This window comes from Heterodontus francisci, chromosome 3, assembly GCF_036365525.1.
Source record: "Heterodontus francisci isolate sHetFra1 chromosome 3, sHetFra1.hap1, whole genome shotgun sequence".
Taxonomy (NCBI): domain Eukaryota; kingdom Metazoa; phylum Chordata; class Chondrichthyes; order Heterodontiformes; family Heterodontidae; genus Heterodontus; species Heterodontus francisci.
Window position 1 is genome coordinate 80,925,097 of NC_090373.1, and position 12,164 is coordinate 80,937,260.

General features: G+C 42.9%; 1 protein-coding gene across 4 annotated transcripts in view; it reads right to left on the reverse strand.

Annotated features, from left to right (window-relative positions):
* Positions 1-12,164, reverse strand: part of agbl5 (AGBL carboxypeptidase 5) — a 165,749-nt gene that overhangs the window by 92,419 nt on the left and 61,166 nt on the right. For all 4 annotated transcript variants that reach the window (XM_068023763.1, XM_068023757.1, XM_068023751.1 and 1 more), the window contains 2 exons: positions 11,712-11,881; positions 10,442-10,577 (listed from right to left, as the gene is read on the reverse strand). In XM_068023763.1, coding sequence (XP_067879864.1) covers positions 10,442-10,577; positions 11,712-11,881 — 306 coding nt within the window. The remainder of the gene's footprint in view (positions 1-10,441; positions 10,578-11,711; positions 11,882-12,164) is intronic.

Consider the following 12,164-nt stretch of genomic DNA (forward strand, 5'->3'; position numbering starts at 1 on the left):
GATCCCCTGATGAATAAAAACTCCACTGGAAAATGATACAGTTATGGCTAACTAGAGAATTTAAGGATGGTATTAGATTAAGACAGACTTACAATGCTGCCAAAAATGTATTAAATCTAACTCGGAGTGTTTTAAAAATCAGCAAAGGATGACCAAGGAATTGATAACGAGGGAGAAAATAGAATACGAGAGTAAGCTAACAAGAAATATAAAAACATATCAATGTTTCCATGCCACAGACTACTTGCATTCATTTTAAAACATTGCATGTGCTGCTTATCTCAAGCATTAGTAACAAACAACAGAAGGAGGAGTGATGAAAGCCAAAAAGCAAGGGCTCCATGTATACCATTCATAAGGAAGTCAAGTTTCAAAAATAATCTATGTACACAGACAGTTACAAATGGTAACTTTAGGAGAAAATGCTGAAAACAGCTAATCTAGAAGAGAGGACAAATGAAAATATGCCACATGTAAGAGACAATCTACCCTCTTATCCCTAGATAACAATGCCAATGTACTGGCATGATTCTGCATTAAAAAACTATTATAACTATGTCTGACGTCACCCCAGGTACAGCCAAGTGGTGCAATCTTCTAGCATTGATCCTCCTCCATGAAAATATATTTAGAGCCAAACAAATGGCAAGATCTTCACTACAAGACTTTATAAAGAATTATGGGAATAATAAAACTCATCAGAACTGATTCCTATTCTAAATGGCAACGTACATTGAAACCAGAGTAGATTATTATAAATGCTGCAGCTCATTAAAATTCACAGTTTTGAAAATACTCGGGTGGTGGGGGGAGGGGGGGGGGGTACTTTACAACAATAAAGTTATGCTGGTAATGGTGGAGAAGTACGTGACTGATGAAGGGAAATGTGCTGACACACAATTTCCAGTCTGGCATTCAATGTCAGAAAGTAATTGAGACTGAAGAAATATATTTGATAATACAGATCAGCAAACACATACAGCCCTGTTAAGAAATGACTTCCAATTCAACAAAGACAGGATATAACCAAAATAAATGGTTACCGAAAGAAAAATAGAGGTTGGCTCCACAGAAGCACACAAAAAATTCAGAAAGAAAAGTCAACTGGTTCTGACACGAACTCAGAGACCTTCATACCTTTAATTTTACCAGTTGGAATGACCAGGGAAGCTATTAATAGTGTCAGGAGTGCAACTAGTAAAGAATCAAGGCTGGTTATACTGCTTTCATAAATTGTCACCATTCTTGGCTTCATACACCAGCTTTTTGAGCGCAGAAAACCTGCCACAGACTTTATAAGGAGAAAAGAATTACACTGCGTCCTGGCCAACGTCATAAAGGGAAACTTTATGGCCCAGATTTTGCGTTAATAACACTGAGGCAATCAGCACTCACCGTTATCAATAAGCAAATCGGACAGCAATTTTTGGAATCTGCACGTGTAGTTAAATGCAGGAATCAGGAAATTGCTGTCCAATTTGTCTTTCTCCTCCACAAGCAGCACTCTACCTGCACCTTGCTGATAGACTCGGCATTGAAAACCACGTAAGGAATTAAAGTTACAATACTTACGCACTAAATACACCAGGAAAATTTAGGGCTGGTGCATTCAGGTATAAGTGAAATTTTAACTGCATAATCATCATACTTCCCATACTACGGCCTCTCTGGCCGTAGAAATTAATTTTACAGACATGAAGTCTCATTCTTTCAGAATTTGATTATTGTTGGAGATTTTTTTTTAATTAAAAATTAATTTTTTGTCTTTTTTATCTCTTTCAATGCCACCTTTCTTTCTCTATGCATTTCACTTTCTCGACATGATTTAACAATTTATTTATTTATTTTATTTTTATTTATTTTATTTAGAGATACAGCACTGAAACAGGCCCTTCGGCCCACCGAGTCTGTGCCGACCAACAACCACCCATTTACACTAACCCTACAGTAATCCCATATTCCCTATCACCTCCCTACACTTGGGGCAATTTACAACGGCCAATTTACCTATCACCTGCAAGTCTTTGGATGTGGGAGGAAACCGGAGCACCCGGCGAAAACCCACGCAGACACAGGGAGACCTTGCAAACTCCGCACAGGCAGTACCCAGAATCGAACCCGGATCCCTGGAGCTGTGAGGCTGCGGTGCTAACCGCTGCGCCACTGTGCCGCCCATGAATTAAATAGTCTCACTTACACTTGCTGATTTAGGCTCTGCGTGCCTCAGTGAGGATTCTTCAATCTAACTGGTTGCAGAGCCACACTATTGCTTGCCCTGCTCATAAACACCACAGATCCCCTGCAGAGGGCACCATGCCGGAAATGATCTCTAAATACCCTAAGATGCCACTCAAAAGCTCAGAGGACTGAATTTTATTAGCGTTCCGCACATCGCGGCGGCGCGCTTTGAACTGCTCATTTAAATGGAAGGGGCAGAGCGGCAGCCCCCGATGACATAGAAAGGGCGGCCGCTGCAACCCCTGCAACAGCGTCTGGTGCCACCGTGCAGGTGCCAGCACCATTTTTAAAGGGCTGCAAGCCCCTGGGAGAAATGTTACTATTTAAAGATATATTGTGAAGCATGTGTAAAAGGAAATTAAATAAATACTGGAGGTCCTTTTCCAAAGCCTCCCCCCTAATATTTGTTGCAGGGCATTATCATCAAAAGGAACTTTATTAGCAACCCACACTTCCCCCACAACCTAACATTTGCCCTTTAACCCCTTTCCACCATCCCCACAACCAATAAAGGAGGTTTTCCACACTTCCCCCCACCACCCTGATAATTTCAGTCCTTCCCACTCCCCACCCGTATCTCGCCTAGTTCCAAAGACGCGCGAGCGGTGGCTGGTGGCCGTAAAATCGACGTGGGATGGTCGTCAGGACCAGGTAAGTTGATCAGCATCTTATCTTAATTAATTTCAATATTTAAATGAAGGCCCCGCTGCTTGGCGGTGGGGGTGCCGCACCAAGGCCTTGTCGCCGCTGGTAAAATGTGGCAGGGCCATCTCAGCGTCAGTGGTCATGGCAGGCCACTCCGAGTATTTTACGGGCACCCCCCCGCCACAACCCCCAACATTGAGGCGCCAGTAAAATTCAGAAAGTCAATGGGAATCATGGGGGAAACTCTCCGCTGGTTGGAGTCATACCTAGCGCAAAGGAAGATAGTTATGGTTGTTGGAGATCAATCATCTCAGCTCCAGGGTATCACTGCAGGAGTTCCTCAGGGTAGTGTCCTAGGCCCAACCATCTTCAGATGCTTCATTAATGACTTTCCTTTAATCATAAGATCAGAAGTGTGGATGTTCGCTGATGATTGCACAATGTTCAGCACCATTCGCGACTCCACAGATACTGAAGCAATCCGTGTAGAAACGCAGCAAGACCTGGACAATATCCAGGCTTGGGCTGATAAGTGGCAAGTAACATTCGCGCCACACAAGTGTCAGGCATTGACCATCGCCAACAAGAGAGAATCTAACCATCGCCCCTTGACATTGAATGGCATTGCGATCGCTGAATCCCCCACTGTCAACATCCTAGGGGTTACCATTGACCAGAAACTGAACTGGAGTAGCCATATAAATACCATGGCTACAAGAGCAGGTCAGAAGCTAGGAATCCTGTGGCGAGTCACTCACCTCCTGACTCCACAAAACCTGTCCACCATCTACAAGGCACAAGTCAGCAGTGTGATGGAATGCTCTCCACTTGCCTGATGGGTGCAGTTTCAACAACACTCAAGAAGCTCGACATCATCCAGGACAAAGCAGCCCGCTTGATTTTTCACCCCATCCACAAACATTCACTCCCTTCACCACCGATGCACAGTGGCAGCAGTGTGTACCATCTACAAGATGCAGTGCAGCACCTTCCAAACCCGCGACCTCTACCACCTAGAAGGACAAGGGCAGCAAAAGCATGGGAACACCACCTCCAAGTTCCCCTCCAAGCCACGCACCATCCTGACTCACCGTTCCTTCACTGTCGCTGGGTCAAAATCCTGGAACTCCCTTCCTAACAGCACTGTGGGCGTTACTTACCTCACATGGACTGCAGCGGTTCAAGAAGGCAGCTCACCACCACCTTCTCAAGGGCCATTAGGGATGGGCAATAAATGCTGGCCTAGCCAGCGATGCCAACAGCCCATGAATGAATAAAAAAAAAGCTATAAGTGTTATGAATGATGAGCGCCGTTTCTTTACAACTGACTGTAACATCAAACAATTATGTTTCTGTTCATTTATACAAGACCAAAAATGACAAATAGCATCTAATCAGTGCTGTCACAGTTTCTGCATTGAACATAACTGATAAAAGTGAACTGTGATAAATGTTCCTTGCACCTAAGGATTAGTGTGACGGAAACCACACCTGCCAAAATGAGACATATTAATTTTGTCCTATGGAACATTATTTTTGAACTCCTAGTGGCCTTGAAATAACTTGTTTAAAAAGACGACAACAGTGGCTGAAAACATGGCTGCACATTTGCATTCTAAAAGACAGTTGCATAAAGAAGTCAATGGCAGTACTCCCTGATTCAATTACCCAGATGAATTTTATCCATAGTGATGATCAAGAGACATTGAGAGTCACTGAGTCAGCATCCTACCCCCCAGAGTGTGCCTGGTGAGCTCGAAGGAATCCACAAATCTCACACGTGAGGTTGTACTCAACAAGGAGCTAGTAACATGACTAATCTGCTGGCCAACCTGGAGTTAACTGAACTGTGCTCACAGAAGAGTTTCTGGAAGAGATTGCAACTGAACTTTAAGAAGAGAGCCTCTCTCTCTCTCTCTCACGCAAAGTTCCAGGAACTCATGGAAGTAACTCAAGCCTCAAGGCAGAAGACCACTGAAACAAATTTGAAAGTGTACACTGGGCCCCAACAAGAACTGCAAGACTTAACTTCAATCACAGACTTTACATCCAATCCAAAACCAGTAACTGAACTGCAGCTATTACTTCAAACCTTTCCCCTTCTGTCATGCAAGCCCCCACCTACCAAGAATGAGACACATCATTGTTCCATATGAACATTGATTTTAAAACTGTTACTGGAGTGAAGAAAGAACTTGTAAAAAAAAAAAATGGACCCTTGGCTGGAAAGACATTTGCATATTAATAGACAGTGCTTGGAAGAACAAAGGAGCTATTCCCTGCTCCAATAGAATCCACAATCAGATGTGATCAAACCAGTCAGTCACATGACTAACCTGCTTGGCAACCTGGGTTTTCCTGAATTGTACAGTTTGAACTCACAGACGACAGAACGACCTTTGCTCCTAAAGTGAGATGATCTCTCCTGGCTGGTTTGCCACAGCCTCTCCTGTCTGCCTGCTCCCACCTCTCTCACTGAATTCCAAATCTACCGAACACACATGAACCCCAAGAGAGAAAAGTCTCCTACAGCGAACTAGATTTAAGAAAAGTACTGGGCCCAAATGAAAAGCAAGATCTACCTACAATCAAGGACTCTACAGTGAGCTTGAAGAACCATAACAATCCCTCTTCAGACATTGCCTCAAACTTTTCCACTTTATTTCTTCTGCTCTTTTCTGTCTCTATTTGCATGTGTGTATCGTGTATGCATGCTAGCATAGGCGCGTCGTGTATCCGTAGGCGTTAACCAAATTAGAGTTCAAGTTTAAGTTTAATATATTTCAACTTTTCTTCCATAAACCTAAGAAAACCTGTTTGTGCTGCTTTCTTTGCTTCATAATTGGAAAGTGGTGAACAAGGATTCACCAAGGGGGAGCTAAAAACATGGTGTGTTTAAAATTAAACCCTCTTACAGCAAGACCAGGTGAAGACTGAGAGGGACCCCTAGACCCCTTTCTCACCTGGTCGTAACAGAAATTTGGGTGCTGGTGTCCGGAATTGACCCACAGACAATCGAGAGAAATTGGAAGTGGGAAACAAAATTATTCCCAATCAAAAACAAAGCAAGATTTCAGTACAGGTTTTCTTGTGGTTGTGTGTGCTTGAATACTAACATGTCTGCAACTGAAGCTAGTAGCTCTCCAAGCCACGGTAAAGTAACTTGGGATAAGTTAAAAGCACTGTCTACGGAGGAGTTGAGGAAAATGGCTGAGCAGTGTGGGATCACTGTACATGGCAAGGCTAGGAAGTCTGAGCTCCTCAGGCTAGTGGCCAACCAGTTTTCCCTTCAATCTGAAGAAGCAGAAACAGGGTTAGAAGCAGACTCCAACAGGGTACTTTTTAGCAAAGATACAATTGGAACAGAAGAAACTTGACTTTGAGGAAAGGTAAAGGGAGAAAGGAAGAGCCTTCCAGAAGGAACGTGAAGGAAATAAATGACAGGAGAAGGAACCAGAAAGAGAGGAGAGAGAGAGAATAGTCCAGAAAGAATGCTAAGAAAGAGAGCTGAAGTGGCTTGAGTAAACTGGGGGGGGGGCGACAGAGTAACTCCAGTGAAAGCATGGCCCAACATGGAGGAGCAGATTTCAGGGCTGGTTACAAAATTGTTAAAACTAGCTCAACTAATCCCAAAATTCAATGAGGAAAATGTAGAAGCATTTTTGTGCCCTTTGAGAATCTGGCAAGGCAGCTAAAATGGCCAGCGGAGACCTAGCAAGCTAACCAGAAAAGCGCATGAGGTTTATTCCCTGTTGCCAGAGGAGAGTTCATCAAATTATGAACTGACTAAAAATGCTATCCTCGGGGCATATGCCTGAAGCCTATCGCCAAAAGTTTAGAACCCTCAAGAAGCAAGCTAATTAAATTTATTTGGAGTTTGAAAGAAGTAAGCAGTTGGCTTTTGACCAGTGGCTGAGGGCTCTTAAAGTACAGCGCAGCTATGAGACTCAGAGAAGAAATTCTGTTAAGAGGAATTTAAACACTCTGTCCCACTCTCCATAAAGACCCATGTAGAGGAGCAGCAGGTCCAGAGAGCCCAGCAAGTGGCCATGCTGGCCGATGAGTTCGCTTTAATTTATAAGTCGGTTTCCCAGGGGAGATCCTTTCCTAGTCACCCCCACAAAGCTGAAAAGGACAAAGGGTGGGAAGGCGACAGGAGCCCAGGCAGTCCTGGGAGAGAAAGAAAAGCAGGAGACACAGGGGGCCCTGCTCTAGCCACAAAGGAAGGTGCTGTAAGCAAGAATGAGACCCAGAGACCTGTGTGCTTCCATTGTAATAAAGCAGGGCACGTAAAAGCTGACTGCTGGAAACTAAAGGGAAACCAGTAGGGTTGATCAGGGCACACCCGCTCAGTGAAGGAGAAGGGACCCTGATGGAAAGCACAGCAGAACAAGCTGTGGCTTTAACTGCAGTAAGAGTGCAACCCCGGAAGCTTACAATGGCCAATGTAGGAAAGGCTATTAGGATCCCTGAAGGTTATCAGTGTTTTGTGTCTGGAGAGAAGGTAACCCCATACCCATCAAGTGGGCAAGCAAGCCCGTAGTGATTCTCAGGGACACAGGGGCCACAAGATCCCTTTTACTGGGGAAAGGCCTGACCTTTCCCCCAAGAGAGTGCAGTGGACACCAGAATGGTGGTGAATGGTATTGGACAGCAGTGTATGCCTATACCTTTACACCAGATGCACCGAGTGTGCGAACTAGTTTTGGGACCAGTGACCGTAGGGATTGTCCCAAGTTTTCCTGTGGACGGGGTGGACCGGCTCCTAGGTAATGATCTGGCGGGGGTGAAGGGGTAGCCTCCCAAGTAGTGAAAGAAAGACCGCAAGAGGTCAGAGAGACAGGGCTGTGGCAGGAGACAGACCCCTGCAGTTCCCCTGCATGTGTAGTGGATCAGCCATAATCAAACCAGCTTCCCCTATAGGAGACTGCATTGGCACTGCAGGCAGATGACCAGGTCATTCTGTCTGAGACGTTCTTTGGGATGTGAGGAGACCCAGGGAATGAATTAAATGGATTTTCCTTAGCTGAGGCTCAGCGAGCCGACCCAGTATTGTGAGAGTTAGCACAGGGCAATTAGGGATGGGCAATAAATGCTGGCCTAGCCAGTGATGCCCACATCCCATGAATGAATTTTTAAAAAAAGCTGCCCAATCTGAAAGTGAAGCAGAGGGAGTCCCTGATAGCTACTATTTAAAGAATGAGGTACTGATGAGTAAATGGGAGTTCTCCTCACAGACCTGAAAGCAAGGAGTGGGCAGTAGTTCACCAGTTAGTGATGCCACAGAGGTACCAGAGAGAAATATTAAGAAGGGCCCATGAGACTACAGTGGCTGTACATGCTGGTATACAAAAAACCAAAGCCCGCATATGACAGCAGTTTGACTGGCTAAAACTCCATAAAGATATGGCGGAGTATTGCAGGAGTTGCCACATGTGCCAGTTTGAGGGGAAACCTCAACCTACAGTGAAATCTGCACCCCTGATTCCTGTACCGATGCTGGACCCTCCAGCAGAGGGCTGATGAACGGTAAGGGACCCCCAACAAGAACAAAAAGGTACAGACAGGCACAAGGCTGGCAAAAGGTTAGACAGGGAAGGGGAAAAAGTGACCAAGTTGGCAGGTTAAAGGAAGTCCGGGAGGAATCCTGAATGAAAGTCCCCACTGTCCGGTCAGCCAACCCCGGAAAATGTGAAAAGTTAGACCCCACAACCTCCTATGTAAATGCAGACATTAGAAGCACCCCACCAGAGTTGCTAACAGCATTTACAGGAACCTGCAGAGACAAAGGAAGACCTCCAGGGGGCAGAGAAATCTTGAGGGTAATGAATCACCTAGTCAAAGTGCCATAGGGGAATGCTGTAGAGTCTACACAAATACCTGCAGGCAGGAGTGTCCCAGAGAATAAAGGAATAAAGGGGAGATTAGCAAAGAATCCTCCCCCAGTCAGAAAAAAAGGGAACCATGCATCCCCTGAAGTCAAAAGCCTTTTCATGACTCAGCAAAGCACTGAAGGAGAGTTCAGGATAGATCCGCCCACTACTGCCTCTACTGGGAAAAAAAATTCCAACTCGGCTCAATAAACCGAACCAGCTCAAAGACCCGAGGCAGTCATGGAAATGGGCAAACAGAAGAAAAACTTCTCCAAAGAACCACATGTTTATTGGATGCCAAAAAAGGGACGATTTTAATAAGTTTTAAGATTTATGAATGAATGGGAAAGAATGAGAGAAATGCATTTTTTTCCTGTATCTTATATTTTCTCTCGATCCCTTTCAATGAAATGCGCTTTTCTCAAAACGCATTTCATTCCCCTGGGTGTGGAGGCCCCCACCTACCAAGAATGAGGCACATTAATTTTGCCATGTGAACATTGATTTTAAAACTGTTACTGGAGTGAAGAACGAACTTGTTAAAAAACACACAATGGACCCTTGGCTGGAAAGACATTTGCACATTTATAGACAGTGCTTGGAAGAACAAAGGAGCTATTCCCTGCTCCAATAGAATCCACAAACAGATGTGATCAAACCAGTCAGTCACATGACTAACCTGCTTGGCAACCTGGGTTTTTCTGAATTGTACAATTTGAACTCACAGACGGCAGAAAGATCTTTGCTCTTGGACTGAGAAGCTCTCTCCTGGCTGGTTCGCCACAGCCTCTCCTGTCTGCCTGCTCCCACCTCTTTCTCACTGAACTCCAAATCCACTGAAGACACATGAACCCCAAAAGAGAAAAGTCTCCTACAACAAACAAGGTTTAAGAAGAATGACGGGCCCCAACAAAAAGCAAGATCTACCTACAATCAAGGACCCTACAGTGAGCTTGAAGAACCGTAACACACCCTCTTCAGACATTGCCTCAAACTTTTCCGCTTTATTTGCATGTGTCTATCGCGTCTGCATGCTAGCGTGTCGTGTATCCATAGGCATTAACTGAATTTGAGCTTAAGTTTAATAAATATCAACTTTCCTTCTTTAAACCTAAGAAAACCTGTTTGCACTGGCTTCTTTGCCTTACAATTGGAAAGCGGTGAACAAGGATTCACCAAGGGGAGCTAAAAACATGGCGTGTTTAAAATTAAACCCTGGTAAAGAAAGACCAGGTGAAGGCTGAGAGGGAACGCTAGATCCCTTTCTCACCTGGTAATAACACTTCTTTCTCCTCCTGTCTCTATTTGCATGTGTGTTTATCCCGTATGCATGCTGGCGTGGTCGTGTCACTAATTCAGTTAAAACTACTAGAATACGAGTTTTAAGGTTAATAAACTTACACATTTCTTGTTTAAATCTGATAAAAACCTGTCTGGTTGATTTCTTTGCGATCACAATTAGAGAGCAGTGAGCAGGGACTCACTGAGGAACCTAAAAACACTATGTTTTGAAAAATTAAACCATGTTATGACCAAACCAGGAAATGGCTGAGAGGGGAGCCTTAGGCCCCGTCCTCACCTGGTTGTAACAATTAGCCTTGAAGCATGAATTCAATTCCAATATGCCTAAACTCAAAAATATTGTACACATATGTAACACATTATAAAAGTGCCACTTTACATACTTGCTCAAAGATTTCTGTAGTATATTTAGGTGGAAAAGTAGGTAGCGGTGGTGGACTTGCTCGTCCGTTGTCGTGGCATGCAGGAGGAACTGAATTCACACAACGGCCTGTATTGTAATTGCATTCCAAAGTATAGCTATAGAAGAGAATACAGAAACTTTTCAAAATCACAACTAATCCAGGGAAAAATTCTCTAATGAAATTAATATCCAGATAAGGGTTTATGCCGACAAAAAATTAGAGGGATATCAACTATTGTTTTCTTTTGTACAATAAGTACAACCAGAATTTATGACCACCTTGAATCACCTGTTTATCAGAGCCACATAAAGTCTTAAACAGAAAAATAGGATTCTGGACAGCAGCTGCTTATATATTACTAATTGGGTCAGCCTGTACTGACCACAATGGAGTGATTACTGTTATTAGAAATCGAGTCAGAAGCACCACTTTTCATATCAGAGTAGGTGGTGCAATTTCCTGTTGGGCAGGAAACACAAAACAAAATGGAATTCCAAATGGCTAGCCAATTTTTAAAAAGTCCAGTAATCACAGTAAACCTTTACTATAGGGTCTATTCCTGAAAATGAATACAAAATAATTGACTTTGAATAATGAGCAGATTTCAAAACGTTTTCCAGATTATCAAGAGAAATGTAAATGTTATACTGGGAAGCAATTTTTTTTTTTATTCGGATGGGCTTGCAAAACTTTTAAGTTTTAACCCTAACCCTAACCCTAACCCTAACCCTAACCCTAACCCTAACCCTAAAACTTTTAAGTTTGCAAGTATATAACAGCAAAAGAAATATAAATTAGTTTAAAGATGTTTTAAGTGTCTGGACCGAACCTATCTTGACACGCATTTACAAATCATAGACCTGTTTGAGAACAGATACAAGTTTTAGAAACTGTAACTAATGTAATGTTATTAGTAAAGCACTGCTTTTGAACAGAATCATCACAAAATGGTACTTATGAATAAAATAAATATTTACAACAAATGGGACATGCAATCAAGCAATTTTTAAAGTCACTATTTTGAAACTGAAATGTTTGTGTTTAAAATCTGAATAATTTAAGACTTCCAGTTGTCAGTATTTGCATTCTTTCATATGGTATAAATAAAAAATTGATATTCTGTAAATTTGTACTGAAAGCTATGCTTGCAAAAAAAGACTTAATTTATAGAACTGAACATAAGTACAGCCAAAGATTTTTTTTTACCCAATCTAACTCAGAAGCTACATTAAACACCCTATCCTCTCACCTGTGAATAATTCCCGTAGCTTTGTAAATTGCCACTCTCCCACTTCCCTCTTTAGACTGTCCATCCCTTTTGTCTTTGGCATACATGTTTCGCTCAGAGAAATTGCAAGCCATGAAATCAAAGTGTGCCGAGTTCATGGAGATCAGTTTTGGAAACAACATATTCTCCAGCTGTATGGACAATAAAAACAGCAAAATTATTAAGATGAAGACCTTTACCCTTTTTAGGATTGTGGAGCTGAAAGGTCACTAAGCATATGAGGTAAATGTTTGGACTTATGGAAGTAAAAGCATTTTTGACAGCAACACTTCAGATGACAGTCAAAAATATGCACTCTACAGAATTTCTGCTGAGAGTTATGCTATTCAATCAGAAGCTAAAATCTTTCGATTTTACTGTTCTGTCAAATGGAAACGAGATTTATAATTCAGCTCATCTTATAGGATGGTAAAC